Source organism: Gallinula chloropus (assembly GCF_964237585.1).
Source record: "Gallinula chloropus genome assembly, chromosome: 3".
Lineage (NCBI taxonomy): Eukaryota > Metazoa > Chordata > Aves > Gruiformes > Rallidae > Gallinula > Gallinula chloropus.
The window spans coordinates 117928238-117946236 of NC_140087.1; the positions used below are offsets into that span (position 1 = coordinate 117928238).

Below are 17999 nucleotides of genomic sequence, written 5' to 3' on the forward strand. Positions count from 1 at the left end.
GTGTCTCATTTAACTTCTTGCTTTCCTTCCCTGTTAGTATCTGGCTCCCTCCCTTACAAATAAACGGGTTCTCCACAAAACTTTTTAAGCTTCTCTAAGTCTACCTCTATATAATGTCCAGTAACATATTCCACAGAAGTTTTAACTATGTACAAAAGAAGCTATACTGACTTTATGTATTCAAAGATTTGTCTAATTTGGAGATAACCAACCAAAGAGAATAATCTAAAAAAAATTGAAAGTTCATCCACTGTTGCTTGTCCTTCTGAGACATAAGTGGTATCTTTCTGTGCCTGTATATTGCCTTAGAAGCACTGTGATCCTTCTGATTTTCATCTCACATCCATTGCCTTTCAATTGGTTACCTCATATAAGAAGGCACAGAGATGTGAGTGCTCCGAGCTGCTGTCATCTCATAGAGTTTCTTCAGCTATCTCAATTTTTGCTTCTCTTGATTGAGCAGCCATTATTATCACTTCTCAGATGGAGTTAATTTACCATAATTTAGCTTCAATTTTCTTCTTTATTCTTTCTCTTGTTTTAGGAGGCAGTGACTTCAGAGGCAGCAACTCATCGCACAGAAATTCTTCACTGAGTCTTCTGTGGGTTGAACATAGTTGTTTTCTGACCAATTCCTAAACGCTTTTTCTTGGAGCTAACATTTAGTACAGTTTATATCTACTTGCATTATCAGTGCTACTATCCACTTAGTGCTGTTGGACATAATAAGACATTAGGTAATGACCTGTTTTTCATAACTCCAACTCAATTCCCTTGTGTCCTTGAAACAGTCTAAATAAATCTATGCCAATAATAAAATTTTTCACCATTTCACTTTCTTCTCTCTTTCAATAAACATATTAACAAAGATTCCTGATACTCATATTGCCACTTAGTTTAATCCTAAATCACTATATTCTGTGCTTTGCTATGAAAATGATTTCAACACACTGCTTCCTGTCATAACCAATCTTCAAAACACAGCACATTTTCTCCTCTATCCAAAACCAGGACAACTCTAAAAAATGTTAACCTGGGATGTGCTGGTTAAAAGCTTCTTAGAATCCAAATAAAGAATATCAAGCCATTTCTTCTTGGTTATCCCTGTTGAAGGATGTGACTAAGTCAGAAATCGTGCTTATCAGCCTAACCCGTAATAGGCTTGAAACACAAAGGGTGTTTCAATGGCTATTTTTTGACTAAGTGATGACAAAAGGTAAAATACAGGTAGTTTTGTAGATGAGTTTCTGGCGGGTTTTTTGGATGAATAAGTATATTGGAAAGATCTAAGTAATTCACCTGAGCTTAGCAAAATGTCTATGTATTCTAAAACCAAGTTTGGTTTACATCACAAAAACATACCTATCTGTAGCCCCTTCTTGAAAACCTAATGTGGTTAGAACAATACTTGGACGGGTTTTTTTTAGCATTGCAAACTGAAAAGAGCATCATTAGGACAAATATTACAGATTAATTATTTTTCTACATAGTGGCTTCATGTCTGCTGGGCTGATGGGTGTTGGGCTGAATTTCAGGTAGTTTCTCCTCTTCTGGAACCTGCCATAAAATTCAGAATGGAGTCAGTTGACAAGATAAAGACTTCCTTTTGCCATAAAAGGAGACTAAAGTGCACTGAGAATATAATTCTGTTCATTTATATTGTGTATGTATTTAGTAATATTCACCCACCCTGACACAAACCACCAGTTCTGAATTCTGAGAGACAAAATCAGGGTTTTCTTAATAGAAGACTTCTTTAAGACTGATGTTAGATACAAAAGCACAAAATTAATACCTGGGATTTTCAAGGAGCTCTAAAGAAACAAGGTGACCACCTCTAACGAAATGCAAACAATGTTGTTCACCAAATACCAATGTCCCTTCCCACTACCTGATAGAGCTCAGTTAGAATAGAGTATTTCTGAGCAGTACTATGGATAATTCAGGACCTTCAATTGAACAGTTATTATCACTGGTCAACACAGGCTGTGATTTCTTCTGGCACAATTTAAATATGACATTTTTTGTCATTTACTTATGACAGTCTATTTCAGGTCTTGCTGAAAACCAGTGCTTTTACTTTCCAAAGGTCAAAGACTTAATGAGTCACAGAGCTGTTATTAAAAGTTGGGGTTTTTTTCTAATTACCATTGCTACAGATGATTTTTAGCTCAAACTTTTCCCTCACACCACAAAATTTATCTCACCAAAAGCCAGATTGTGTACTTCATACTGGAGTTTAATTGATAAAAAACCCAATAGTATCTCTTTTTGGGTTCAACACACTTTATTTCCAAGACATGTATGTCATATATTTCTTCTTGTCTTGGCTTTTTGTTTTTGTTGTGGCATAAAGGATAAAATTTAGATTGCCTAAATTAAGAATCTGTCATCAATGTCTAATGAAGTGAGACACAGAAAGTCCACAAACAGTACAGGTTCAAGAGAGAAGTTGCAGAGAATGGTCTGTGTTTCTGCTCTGCTTCCCTTGATTGTAGACATTCAACTCAGAGGTGTATCTGGCACTCAACTTATCAGATATATATCTCTAAAGTATAAGCTCTACATTTGATATAGGCAATGAAAAGTCATTATCAGTGGTGAATATAGAGTCTTTCAAGGTTTTAATTCATATAACCTAACATAGATCTGGAAGGATTCAAATGAACTTCAATCTAGAACTCTTTCTTCATTGGGCATAAAGGGATTTAGCAGAGCTATTTCAGATACCCTTGTTTCTCAGCCCCATTGTTTGTGTTTTCATGCATAAAACAATAGTGCCAGGAGTCCCATCTTCTTCTGGCAATCTCAGTGGTCAGATCATTCAACCAGGAAGCAGAGATTCTGCTCAGCCTAAGGGACACTCATGAGTAGTGAAGATGTGCTCTAAGATTCCATTCAATATGGAATTCCAGATGACACTAGGAAATCAGCAGCATCTAGTCAAAAATGCAAATATCATGTGTCTACACTGCAAGAAGGAAGAGGATACCTGATATAAAGAGCGCTTAAATAAGAGTTAAAGAGCTCCCCTAGGGTCTCAATTTGTTAGTGCTATTTCTGGTTTTTGTTCAAGGTTAGAACAATGTAAATGGCATAACTAGCTACCAGATCCGAAAAAGATCCTGAGGTGGTGTAGATAAATTCATAGTCTGAGGCAGAGTAAAGTTTTTGAAAGCTGACATTTTTTGTGCAAGCCACAAACCCCAGGAGAGCAGGACTGCAGTGTGCTGCACATCTTCCCACATAATGAAAATCAAAGGAAGTTGTATCTTACCTCCCAATAAACAGAGTCATCAAAGCAGTTCTGATCAGATGCTTGTCCCAAGAAGGGCAGCTTTAGAATAATACCTGCAGGAAAAACAGCATCAGAGGTCAAAAACTGGATGAAATAATTAGGATGTGCCCTGGGGAGTCACCTACGTTTTATGACTCATTTCCTAATCTAATGCACAACCACCTTGGGACATCAGGTCACTCATTATGAGAGGTGGTGCAGGCTTTTTCATGTCAACACGAATAAAAGTTTGTTTGCAATTTCCAAAACCTTTCCCAGATTTCAGACTGGAATTTTCTACTTCTGCCTGAGTTTTTATTTGCAAAGAATCCACAGTCACATGGTGACATGTGACACCTAAATGAATATATCTTAATCTCAAACTAGTTTCTGTTTCTAATTTTAAGTGCCTGAATCTAGAGAATTCCACCCAGAATACCACCTTACTATTCCTATATATACAATGCAGTGTGTTTGAAGCACATCTCCAGTAAGTTATCTATGCTTCATTTAAAGACATAATTATTGGAAATCTGCTTTTTCATATTTAAGCTTCTGCTGGTGTGCCATCATGCACTGTTTCTATTTTTCTATTTTGCATTATTCACATAAATTTGTTGATACATTGAAAACCTATAAATTCACATATATTTCAATCGCTGTATGCATCATACTGACCTGTCACTGCTCCACCTGCCAGCGCAATTGCAAGTGTGCTGCCCAGGGCAGCAGCCTGCTTGCCAGGACTAATTGAAACACCTCCCCTGAAAAAGCAGAAAAACAATTTATTGACAGTTAAAGCATTCTTACACTTTGAGGCTGATAATTGGTCTTACAACATTGTACTTGCTGTCTGCTAGACAGGATGGCTCACAGGAGAATATCCTGCTGTGTACAAGACAGAATTAATTTTATTTGGGGGCTTTTTGAGGGTTTTTTTTTATAAGGCTGCAGATGAAAAGAAGTTCTTTGAAATGTTATCAGTATTTTGTAAGCTTTTGTCAAAAAGACCAGCTTTTCATCTTCTTGGAGTCTGTAAGACAGTAGAAGTTGCCAATTTTCTTGGAAATCTTATCATTACAAGCAGTGTGATTGTAAAATGATAATGATTATTTTATGTTTGAATGGCTCTGTATGCTGTTTTTATGATGTTTTAAATTTGTTTATTTTTACTTGATCATTTAATTTGGAACGAGCTTGGCATATAAACAGTATGGTAAGGCAGGATATCAAGAAGAGTCTTATTTAAACCAGAACACAATGTCTGACACCAAATCAGAGATGCATTTTCTGTAAAAAAGAAAGTATCGTAATTAGATCCAACAAAGGTGGAAAGTTAAGACAGACCTTTAAAGTTCAATAAACTCCATTCACTCCTCTCTCTCTAGCTCACCTAGGTTCCGGTTTTAGCGCAGCTACTACGATGCCAGCGATACCTCCCAGTATCCCAGGTAAACCATGCAAATTATGAACTCCACATGTGTCTTGAATGTTCAGCTTGGATGCCATCAAAGGCTGAAATGAGGGGAAATACATAGTTCATAGTGAATTTCTATTATCTCCAGAAATTAGTGCAGAAGTACAAGAAACAATTTAACTTATTTCACATTTGCAAAGTTCAGCTATAAATCCTGCTATCTTTCCCTTCACTGTGAAATTGTTTATAAGCAGAGAAAAACAATTATCTACATACAATGCTACAAATGTCCAAGCTACCATCGTAAATATAAAGGTACCAAACATGATGGTACACTGGTATTCCTAATCTTTTCAGTCACTTCAGCAAATGCTGAAAGAGGTGGATAAGTAACACATGCATGACCATTCTCAGTCTGCTAGACAAGTATTTTCTTCCAGGATGTCTCTCCATCAGAAAATGCCAGTTTAAACAGATACAGTCAGAATATCTTGTTTCTATGTTTTCCACATGAAACAGTTCCAGTTTATATTTCAAAATTATTTTGATCACAGATCTACTTAGAAAATTTAAGATGTAAATGTAATTGATCCTATTTCACTGAAGCTTGGGCTTGGAGCAACATTCTGGTGGCTCCTTGTGCAGTTATCCAGACTTTAATGAACATAATGTCTTTGTAGTTATTCTCTGTTGTTAACTAGGTGATGAACTGAAATTGGCTTGTAAGCATATATGTAAGTCACACTGATTTAAAAATAACCATTGTCTAGAGCTCACTTTTTATACTGTACCAGCCCTCTCTGTCAAACCAAGGGAGCTGCAGTTAAGCCAAAGGAGCAATAAGTAAATGAGAGCAGAGGTGGGTCCTCACTACTTACAGTCAGGAAGTGGAACCCACAGACAGAGATGATTCCAGCAATGGTCCCAATGCACATAGCACCAAAAGGGGAGATTGGCAGGTCAGCACAGGTACCCACTGCTACTCCTCCTGCCAGGGTGGCATTTTGAATGAGAACCTGAAAAGAGTATACAGAGGTGGAGATGAACTACGTGGAACAGAGCCTTGTTTTAGGGTTGAGTGACATTTTTCTTTTTTTGGCATACAGATGTATTCCTGTCCTTTAGGTGAACTTTTTCCAGTGAAGAATGAACAGGAATTTAAAACAGGGTGTCCCTGTTACATGTTCAAGGTGTTGGTTCAAAGCTACTCTAAGTCAGTTTAACTGAGGCCAGTTTAATGAAATCCAATTTCTGCAGTCACTAAAACTTTCCTGACCTCTTGAGAAGCCAGGCTGAACCAGTGAGAACTGCCTCCTACAACAGCAGTAAATTCTGCGAGCCCGTTGAACTGCGTCTACTCATGCTGCAACTGATGGAAAGAAGTGGGTGAACACACAGGGCTGGGGTTTTAGGGCAAGGAGATGAAAGGTTGGCAACTTGTCAACCCCAACCTGGTTTGGTTTTGCCTGTTGTGTACCTGCACTGAGAGATTGCCAGGGAGCAGGATGTTGCCTCGAGAGATGTATTTTGGTTATTGCAATACAGTAACTCACATAGGATTCTTTTTGGAACAAGACCCAAAAGTCCACCCAAGTGTTGGACTAATGTCTCTGTGGGCCAGCAGGTTCTATGAATAAGAAAGAACAAGGGACCAGGACCATCGCTGTAATGTCTAAGAGCTTTCCACTCTCCAGATGCACAGATCCCACTGAGGAATCACCACCCTCAGCAGGCTGCGTTGCCTCAGGGCCTAATCTTACATGATAGTTTTTAAAAGTGTAAAAGTTCTAATTTTGCTCACAGTATGAGCAAGGGCTCCAGATAGTTCACAGACATTGGGAATCTACCTAATCATTCTTATTATAGAGGGATGACTTGATTCAACAGATTGTGACTCTTACCATACTGAATTTTCCTCTTTTATCCACCATGCTGGAGAGGGCAAATGTTATGACAGCGCATGCAGCCAAGGCAAAGTAAGTGTTGACAATGGCTTTACTCTGTGAATTTGCTTCAGATGCAATGGCAGAGTTAAAACTGGGCCAAAAAAGCCAAAGGAACAGGGTACCTGGATGAACGTAAGTTGAAAGAAGAGTATTCAGTCACAAGGAATATTTCAAGGTGAACAATCCAACACAACAGAACTAACTACAAGAAATGAGGAAGATAATCAATAAGAAACTTGAAATAGCCAAAATGCTGGAAGAAATAATAGATTATGCAGAAGCTTTTGACACTGACAATTGGGATTTTGACATGTGGTCTCTGTGATATGTTATTGGAAGACCTTAACACATTGTGAATCCTTTGTCATGGCCCACTCACTGCCAGAGCTCACCACCACTCTGAAAACCATACCAGAAAATGATACATTAGCAAGACAATTCACATGCATATTCTTTATCATCTAGTGATGTAATTGATCATTTTAGCTTGTAAATCGATCTATGACTAGATGTCACAGACAGATAGACATAAGATTTCTAACATTCATTAGTGGGACAGGCAGAGTTCAATACTTTTAATTATGGCAAATTTATGTGGAAATGCTGCTTAAAACAGAAGATTTAATAAGAAGGGACACACCACTAATGCACAGTGAAAAAACACCTAAACATCTTTAATTTAATTTTTCCTTTTTTTAATCAAGGGAAAGCTGTAAAAACATGTGTGTCACTGAAAGTGCTATGCATACATCAGATGAAAAAGAATATGTACTTGAGAAAATGGATGCAGAGTAACAACAGGCAATCATTAAAACATAGGGATAAAAGAGGGAAAACATAGGGATAAAAGAGGGATCAATGATCAGCACTCACTATTACATCACTTACCAATCATGGCAAATAAGTCCGATTGATAGGTAGATTCATCATTTTCATGTTTGTTTTTCAAACCAGGACGATACAGTACTAGGGCTACAGCCAAACCAAAATAAGCTCCAAAAGTATGGATAGTCATTGAGGCTCCAACATCTGTGGCCTGTAATAGGGACCCAAAATAATGTTGCGGATTTTATATGGAATAGAGACAAGGATCTGATGAAGAAGTCTGGATGACTTTAGTGGCTTATTTTTTTGATAGAAACTAGAACCTAAAATATGTAAACTGGAAGTAATACAAAGTGAAAGCACTTTTTATAAAGAGAAAATTGTTTATAAACAATTACTGTTAAATAGTTGTACCTTAAGTACATCTGTAACTACATGTTCATTGCATGCAAAGAGTGAGATCTCCAGAATTGCCAAGATCAGCATCTGAACAGGACTTGTTTTCCCCAGGACTGCTCCAAATGAAATCAAAGCAGCTGCTGTACTGAAGTCTGCGTTTATCATGCTGAAGTTAAAAAAAAAAAACAAATAAAAACAAAAAAAAGGAAAAACAAAGGAAAAAAGCATCAGTTTAGAGAGACCTGAAATAAAGCTGTAATATCAAACCTGTCATATCATCAAGATGCTAAAGCTTTAACATTTCTGCTCTAAAATTTTCAAGATTATATTTGTAGATGAAAATTAAGTCAAACCCTTCCAGACAGGTTTTGTAGGGATCTTACCAGGTACTGAGGAAAATGTGTGGGAACACTTGCTTATGCCGTATGTGTGCTTATGTTGTTGAAATTATAGTGAAAAGTCAGATGAAATGTGTATTGTGGATGTGCAGGGATATTTCCAGCACCAACTGTCACTTGAGCTCCAAAGATGACAGGAAGCTGTTTGCTTTGGTGGGATGTTTTATCTAATTTCAGCAGCCTTGCATGACTTTCTGTCACTGTACATCATATTAGCTTTACTTGTCAGGAGGGACTGGTGTTAAGAGGGTACAGGGAATGGCAAAGATAAATAAAACCACAAATGGGGAAAAAAACTTGCAGCACAGAGAGGCACTAACTTAGGTTCCCTCTACAAATGCCTGTCTGTAAGCATTAAGGAGCTATTTACATTATTTCTGCTTGTTCCTCAGTAATGTTTGGATGACATTCCTTTCAAAATTGTCTACAAATTGTCTCAGAAAACAGAGCTGCAGATGTGAAAAACATTCTGAGACCTTGGTAGAAGCAGGAGATGATGAATGGGAGAGGGATTAAAAGTATCTAAGGACATCACTCATGAGGTTTCTTATTCCATGACTTGGGTCCAAAACTTACTGCAGTATGGTGCTCATGCAAATCACTCCTTGAGAAGTGGGAGAAAACCTCACAGACACACTGTTTTAGCCTTTCTTCTGTGGGATTGTTACAGCACAATCAAATGCAGCCTATAATTTACACCAAAACTTGCTGCTAAAGATGCCCATTGTATAGCTCTACCTCTGTGTTACTGTTCATCCACATGATGTGTGTGGCTGTCAAAAAGTAGAAGCATATCTCATATGTTGTTAATTTGACTAACAAACTCTGGAGAATCACTGAGGATTGTCAAAGAAGAAGGAAATTAGGGGAGAAGTAATTCCAACAGGGTAACACCTCAACCACCAACTCATGGGCCACCCACCCTAATTATACCACCAACTCGAAAGAAACAACTACTAGGCATGTGCACTAATTTACATAGGAGGTGAAGAGTTTTTAACCAATCATGTAATGATAAATAATATATGTGTAGTATAGACATGAATATGTTAATATTAAGTGCATAAATAACCACTGGTTTGGAGATTTGGTGTGCTACCTTGGGACAGGGACCCTTATCTGCACAAATATGCAATAAAATAATTGCTCCATGTGTATATTGACATATTATGCACTGGGTAAATGAACCCCCAGATTTGGGACACCACCACCATCTGTCATGGAAGGACAGATCCTTTCATGCCCGCTGGATGCAGGAGGAGCTGTGCTACTGCCAGAAATCTTGCAGCTTCCATAGCTGCAGAGATTTAAAGCAGTGTCTCTACATGACCTATTGCCCAAATGTAATGTAGCACCTCAAATTTCATCACACCCTTTGATTTCCTTGGCCCAGAGCACTAGGTGTTTCCCCTTGAGAAGTGAAGAGCAGATGTATGTTGAGAGGTAGACAGTAAAGTTTAATCAAATGTCAGTGAATTTAGAAGTCTGATCCCACAGGTGTGGTAGTTTACAGCTTCTCCTAATATCTTAAGGGATATAGAAACATCAGTTTTGTTAACTTCACATGTACCTTTTGATATCAACCCGAATTTTCCTTTCATGCATGTGCCAAAATCCTTGCACCAGGGTTCCCCACTGGAGACCGAAGGCAGCAATGAGCATGTTGATACCAACACTGCTGAATCCATATTTCTTCAAAAAGGTCATCAGGAAACCAAATCCAACAAATATCATCACATGGACATCCTGAAAGGCTGAAGGGAAAACATATCTGTGGAGTGACTACAAAGAGTGACTATGTAGGAAGGGACAAATGAGGTTTAAATAGAAAAGTGTTCCCAACTAATTTCATCAGTGTGATCCACCCTTCCTCACTTCATGACCAGGTTACTAATTGAAGACTGAGTGTCTGGAAAACGCAGCAGCAAATTATTGATTTTATTTTTTGCTAAATAAGCACTGAAAGAACACCAGATCTCTATAATAGGAAATTTGATGTGTCTGGGACTGTTTGTGGGTGAAGCTACCTGGAACATCATGGCTTTATGAACAGAAAAGTTCTCTTCCTCTTCAAATAAAGGTTGTCAAATCCAGCGTGTTCTGGCTAACGCCAAAACTGTACATGGGATTTATTTGGTAGAGTACTAGTAGGCCCAGTGCAAAGATATGCTTGCAATCCTTAAAAATTACTGTACAAGAGATTCATTTCTTTGACTGGGTAAAAGAAAAAGGTACTTAAGGTCATGTCTAAACTAGCAATATTTTTTTCTCCAAACATGAATTACATTAAAATATGGCTAGTTATTTTTCTCCTTTTAAATATTTTTTTAATTTCCTTTTTTAGGATTTTTGATACAAACTGTTTTTCACCACAGCACAAATATTTTTTATTTTGAAAATATGTTGTTCATAGAATCATAGAATGCTTTGGGTTGGAAGAGACCTTAGAGATCACCTTGTTCCCAGCTTCTGCTATAGGCAAGGATACCTTCCACTAGACCAGGGTGCCCAAAGCCCCATCCAACCTGTCCATGAACTCTGCCAGGGATCCAGGGGCAGCCACAGCTTCTCTGGACAACCCGTTCCAGGGCCTCACCACCCTCACAGTGAAAAAATTCTTCTTTATATCTAACCTAAATCTACTCTCTTCCATCTTATAGCCATTACCCCTCATCCTTCCCCAACTTTCCTATAGACCACCTTCAGGTATTGGAAGGGGCTCTAAGGTGTCCCTAGAGCCTTCTTTTCTCCAGGCTGAACAAGCCCAAGTCTCTCAACCTGTCCTGGTGGGGGAAACATTTGTTACTCAAGAGTTCTATGTGATTTAATGGACTCTACACCAAACAGGTTTGTCCCCTGGAATTAAAGCTTTTTCTCTGATGTTATTGCTAGTAAAAACCTCAGTATAGAGAAAATATTTTTAAAAATATTTAAATATTTAAAATATTTTCCTCTTACATGCAAATATGCAGGAAAAGCTTGAACGTTGACCTGGCTGGTATCATATGTGGCTTGAAGTTACATTTCCCAGTTCTGTACTTTAAGCATTCCTATAGTTTTGCTATATGCACTACCATGTGTAGCCAAAAGAGGGCCCAGAAGGATAAGTTACTGTAGATTCCTAATAAGCTTTTAATACTTTGCACTGTCATATCCCAGTCCTAACCTAGCACTGAAACACAAACAAGCATGTAGTAAGATCCTTTACACTGGGTTACACACATCTAAGAAACAGGTGGTTCCCAGGCATTCCCAACCCTTCTGATTCCTCTTTAGGCTGCATTTATTGTCTGACTTCAGTAATAGCCAGTGATGGGACTTTTGAGACCCCTGCAGTCCTTTGGAAGCTTCCAATTTTCCTCCCTGCTACTCAATTTCCAGAAGTACTATCCAGACTCTTGTGTTGTACTTAGTACTTATTTTAAAAGACACACAATTGACTTCCCCATCTGGGCTTTTGATACACTTCTATATTTTGTATTGCAAAGCTGTGTGAAAATGACTGTCTTTCTTAGAACTCAAGAGGTCCTGACATGAAAAAGATACATCTGGGGACAGTGCAAACTGTGCTCATACAACCTTCCTGATCTTGTCAGCAGCAAAGCTTCTAGTATCTTATTGATTTCAGAACCCCAAACACGGCTTAATTTGCCCATATTCATATGTCAGAGGGAGTCAGTGAGAGATGGTTATGAAAAGGATATTAAAGTACAGGATCATTTGTTGGGTACATTTGTCTATGCACCTTGTGTACCTTGCCTGTACCACAGGAATGCCTAGATGTGGCTTTGTGCCTGACCTAACTGTGGTGGTGGACATATAGAGCACATGGAGAGCAGCTCTCCTTCCAGTGTCTTGGAAAACATGTAATGGTGCTTAGTGCCCATAAGACTGAGAGTGGAGACTCTTCACAGTGTTCTCTAACACTACCCTGATGATCTCAGGTACCGGTGAACACCTGTTTTGTTTCTTTTTTAACTGGAACAAAATATATTGGCAGGTCACATAAGAAAGCTCTTCTCAGATAAGGGAAGGAGTAACCCAAGAACTCTTACTATCTTTCCTGAAGATAAGTGGAAACATTGCCAAACAAGCCTGTTTTTTCAGCTTTTAAAAATAATTTGCTACTAGTGACCATTCACCCAGTAACCTGTGGGATCAGGAGTTTTGCATCTGAAAAGTGGCCTGGGTTATTTGTCTGACTCTTGTACAAGTACTTTATTAAAAGCTTGTTAATGATTTAAAAATGCAACAAAAGAAAACAAAACCAGAACTAGAGGTCAAATCCATAAAAGCTGTTCAGTAATATCTACAAAAGTAGCCATTTTATTTGATTTTAACAGAAGAAAATGGAAATATATGAACTGAATTTAATATGACACATCACAGTGCAATATGACTTCAACAGTTTTCAGTTTATGTCACACCTGAGTTTTATGAACAATATGAGAGGCACATTTGAAAATTACCCATTTTCACTTTTTTTGATATTTAATGAGCCTGTGCCATGGACTTTTCAATAAAGTTTTAGCTTTGCACATTCAGGGTGGTCAGCTCCAGGTAAGAAAGTTTTCCCAGTCTCCCAGAGGAGATTATCGTGTGTTGGCATTCAGGATATTACCCACTCTTGTTTGCAATTTCCTGTTAAATCATTACAGACAAAGCAAGTAAATTGTTCTCATCAAAACAATCCCATTCATGTTTACCATGTCTTGGGAAATCATGCCTAGATTAGTAAAAGACAGTTTACTATTTAAGTAACCTGACCCCACACATGAGCAACAGAACAGGTTTCAAAAGCATGTTAATAACTGAGGAGTTTAATACTTGGTGCCCATCAACAGAGCTTCTGCCTCATCAACAGAGCTTCTACATGTTCAGGTGTCTTTTGAAAGGTGCTTTTAGAAATCTTACCCCAGCCCTGAAAATTAAAAGCAGTTCTGTTTGAAACAAGCAGCTGGTTGACATGTGATCCTGGGTACTCCTGAGAGCTACCCAGGATTCTTATAAATGTTTTAAAGCTGTATAGACTTATTTACACAAAAGATTAAAAGTCCTGGTTAAATTTAGGTTAATTCATGGATGTTGAGGAGAAAGTTCCAGGGAGACCAAAGTACAGCCTACCAATACTTAAAGGGGTTCTACAGGAAAGTGGGAGAGGGAATGTTCATCCAGGAGCATAGTGGTAGGACAAGTGGTAATGGCTTCAAAGTGAAAGAGGGGAGGTTTAGATTAGATGTTAGGAAGAAATTAATTACTATGAGGGTGGTGAGGCCCTGGCATAGGGTGCCCAGAGAGGTGGTGGAAGCCCTGTCCCTGGAAGTGTCTAAGGACAGGTGAGATGAGGCTTTGGGCAACCTGGTTTACTGCAAGGTGTCTCTGCCCATGGCAGGGGAGTTGGAACTAGATGATCTTTGACGTCCCTTCCAATCCAAAGCATTCTATCATTCTATGATTCTACAATTTCAATTAGCTTAGCCTATACCTTGGGATTTCACTACCACTTACGCATCCTTTTGTGGAAAATTAGGAGTGGAATGATTTGAAATGATGGAGAAACCAGCATGATTGAAATAAATTGTTTCAGTAACTAGCTGTGTTTAAGTATACATAGTATTTCTATTCTGTGAGACAGGAAAATAAAGATTGGTAGAAATACTCCAGCAGATCCTGAACAAAACCACTGCACATAATTCTGCAAGGCTGAGAAAGACCAACATAGTAATTTCACTGTGAAGGCTCTGCATGGTGGTCAGTCTCAATGCAAAGATGCTTGTGGCATCTAAGTTTGTACTAAAAATATGATTTTGCTTTGCCTAACGGAGTAAAACTTAGAACCCTGAAGAAGGAGGGTACATAAGTTTTCCTGAGCCATAAGTAATGGATCAAGCACGGGGCATTACATACAGGATACCAGTACTAAAGAAACTCTCTAGGACTGTTTGCAAAACCATCACATGTCCTTGTTCTCTAATTCTGAAGCTGCACTCCTGAAGCTGTCCATCCAACTTGCCATGCCTGTACTTGCATCCACCAGAAGTAACTAGTGGATGCAACAAACATAACATAATACAAAAGTATGTTTTGGGAAAGATCAGCTCAGACCCCCTTACTTGACTGCAAAACTGTGGTGATACTCATTATTTTCACCTGTCTTCTGTCCAAAAATACTGTAACAGTTTGGTTTATGGTACTGAGGTACTTAATAATGTTAAAGCATGCCCTGCACTGCAATTCTGAAAATGTAAATTGGCCCCTAGGTGAAACAACTACATCTATAAGGTGCAGATGGGTTGGCATCCCTAGAGATAGCATGGGAAGCAGTTTGAAACCATCATTTTGTGAACCTGGGATAAGTCCTGACTCAGAATATGTCCTAATACATCGATACAACCAAAGCATCAGCTTTCTGCCAGGTCCTTGGGCAGACTGTGCTCTTGTGTATACTTGGTAGACAGGAAAATTTGAAAGAGAGTTTTAAAGTGAAAATGCAGGTGTCAGGAAATCCTACTTTTATTCCACTACTTTATTGTGAATAAGATCCATCCACTTTTAGGTCAACATCTAAAAGTCCAACATGTTTGCTTAGTTTGTGTCTCTACTGGTAAACTGTACAGCTAGGCCAGAAGATGCATGGCTTGGGTTGACTTGCATCTGTGCAGCTGTATGAACTTATTTCCCAAAATACCATCCCCACCTGTACTACTTATTAAGAGTACCCCCTTATCTATGCTATGCCTAAAGCCAGAGTTCAAGGAGGAGGACCAAGGTGCTGGTTTGCATGAGCCAAAATCATGCCAGAAGTTCACCAAAGAGTTAATAGCATGGGCAGCCAGGGGACCGTGTGCAGGGATAACGTAGTCATATGTTGCCTGTCAGAAGGCATGGGAGGCAGCAGGCAATTTCTCCCAGGTATTTTAGACACTGGCATTAGAGAAGAAATAACTATGGGTGATTTCTAATTGCATAGACTACATTTAAAGGCCTGTGCTGTAGTATTAATACTTGGTGAGAAGAATAAATTTCTCTGTGATGTTGATGAGGGTCCTGCCCTCTATTTTTTAAAACAGAGATAGTCAATTAAAAAAAAAAAAACAACAAACAGGGCTCTACAAAAGGGCTGGGAAAGTGTTTTTTAAGCGTGAGAACAACCTATCCCAGGAGCTCCCTAGGGAGCATAGTGCCCATGGCACAGGCAGCTGCCAGCCAGAAGGCTTGAGGTTTACTAAGAAATGCACCAGAGTACTGTAAGGGGCCACTGATGACCATTAAATTACTGGCACAAGCACAAAGATCCCATGCACATTTCTTCATTCTGCTTGGTAAGGGGGACTCGAAGAAAATGCAGGTCAGTTTAGTACCAGCACCAGCAGGTATGAAATTCAGACTGGAGAAAGTAATTTTCTCTGTTCTTGCGGGGCAAACAGATATTAATCTGAGTCTGAAGAAACCACTCCCTAGACAACACACGTCTGGTTTAGCAAATTGTAGAAAGATGTGTCCCAAACTATTTTTCCCTGGCTATATATGTTGTTGCCATGTTGTTTTGAGGTAGAGTCAGAGAAAAGGCAAGTGAACAGGTTTAGGCAATAGCCATGTTAATAAAATAATAGTGCCATATTAGAATTATCTGTGTTGTTAAATATCTGTGTGGTCTCTGGCACAGTTCTTGTCTAAGACAGCTGACACCTCCTGGGTGACAGTGGAACAAGGGTCATTGCCAATACACCATCTAGATAAGGCCACCTAATTTAGGAGCTGGGATAGTTCAGTATCACAGGTATGGTATTTTTGTGTCTCAGAAAGAGGACAAGCTTGGGCATAGCTAAGTTATTATCTCTTGGGGATACTGCTGCATCTCAGTAACCCAAATATGAGTAATTAGCCCCTGATGTACATCAGCTAACTTGCATCTAGAACTGAATAATGCCATGCATTCACTGCTCTCTCAAGTGGACAATGCTCTCTGTAAGAATACAGACCACAAGACTCCTAGGGAGTGCATGACCTGAGATCACATTCCCCTGTAACCGTCACTGAAAGACCAGTTAGAACGAGACAGAAAGGGGTAAGTTCAAAATTACATGAGTACTACACACAGGCAAGGAGTTCTCTAGCATCATGACCATCATCGAGAGGACAGCAATCAGGGCTACAAGTTGTTAAGACAGCAGAGCCAAGAAAACAAACAACAAACAAACCTTCAGTACTGCCAGTGTGACACACACTGCTCCTCTGCAGACTTATTTTTCTACTTATTTACAACAGTCTGATCCTTGCATTAGGCGGAGGAGTGTGGGAGATGTCAGCAACCACCTCTTGAGGCCAAAAGCTTTCTCCCTGAACTTCATCAAGCGTTTGCAAAGCATCAAATGAGCAGAAATGTTTTCAGGCTGAACCATTACTGCCTACAACTGAGCCACAGCTTTGAAAGATAGGAAGGAGTTATCCACTTTGTGACAGGAGCTACGGCCCCTTCGTGGAGTCCAGTTTCTGCAAAAATATTTTATAACAAAGATGAATATCCTCCATGTTCTCATAAGACAACTTTCTGTAACCTGGATGATAATTATGAAATGTTATATTCCCTTTCGTTATTTGATACAGTTATCAGGATAGAAGGTCCAGCAAGAAGCACTTCCATCCAGTCTGCTAGAATTGTTCAAAATAATTCATATTTCTGCAGGTTTAAACCTGCTATGCAAACGCTAGAACTGTTTTCAGGACTCCTCTCCCCCAAACAGCTGAATTTTAGTCTCAGAATTTTATATGTGCTCAACTTTAGTTTGTGTTTGTAACCTGGTTCTTTCATATCTTGGAAAAAGTTTACTTGCCCCAAAGCATGCTTTTCTTCTCTAGCTCTATTGGTAAGTCTTATAAATTATTAAGAAATATTGCTTAGGATTAGTTTAAAGAAACTTCCATAAAGCTTAGGCAGCAACACTTACATGGGTATAAAGTTGACAGATCATCACTGTTGCCATATTCCACAAATACCCCAAACAGAGCGATGATGACCAATTCCAGAAAAAGGGCCAGGAGCGAGAACCTCAACCTCATGTTGGTGTTGAAGGCAGGAGGCATTGCAGGAGGGCAGGTGGCTGTCAGAGCTTGATAAAAGATGATTACATTCAGCAGAGCTGTCGAATTCAGTGGATGTGGGTGATATAGCAGACCAAACCAAGAAAAAAAAAAAAAAAAAAGAAACAGAGAGATAGGCAAACACACCCACTATGGGAGGGAAACTGTGTGAGTCAATATAGCAATTTCTATTTCTGAGAAATAGGAAATTTCTGAGCTTGAAATGCTGGCTTACGTATTTTTCTTCAATATGTAGGGCAAACCAGCTCCTTTAGCCACAGATGTGCTCCTCACTGCCTTACATACATTTGAATAAAAGGAAATAACCCAGAAGAAAATATCACAGAACCTGGTTTGCTGTACACAGTAAGGAGAACAGCAACAGTTAATTGTGTTTCCTGTAGTTAATAACTTGTTGTGGCTTTCATCTTATAAGGTAAATAATTTTTCACCTTATATGACCATGGATAATCTATCTCTTCCTATAGGACATCATAAGCAAAGAGAGCCGTTTTCAGCAGGATGAAGAAATGCTTGTTCTTATTTCACAGTGAATGAAGCACTCAGAGCACAAGTTCTTATTGTGAACTCTTATTATAAAATCAAATAATTGTACTTCATAGGAAAAAAGGATATTCCTAGTTGTTAAAAAGTAA

At 38.8% G+C, this 17999-nt stretch overlaps 1 protein-coding gene across 1 annotated transcript; it reads right to left on the minus strand.

Moving 5' to 3' along the window:
* Positions 1–1476: 1476 nt before the first annotated feature.
* On the minus strand, positions 1477–17346 carry RHAG (Rh associated glycoprotein; the record flags this gene model as incomplete). Its single annotated transcript, XM_084262209.1, has 10 exons — positions 1477–1557; positions 3278–3351; positions 3956–4041; positions 4671–4792; positions 5573–5710; positions 6596–6762; positions 7529–7676; positions 7880–8030; positions 9833–10016; positions 17211–17346. 10 exons carry the CDS (start codon positions 17344–17346, stop codon positions 1483–1485), a joined length of 1281 nt encoding a protein of 426 aa, XP_084118335.1. The 3' UTR covers positions 1477–1482.
* Between the last annotated feature and the right edge of the window lie 653 nt (positions 17347–17999).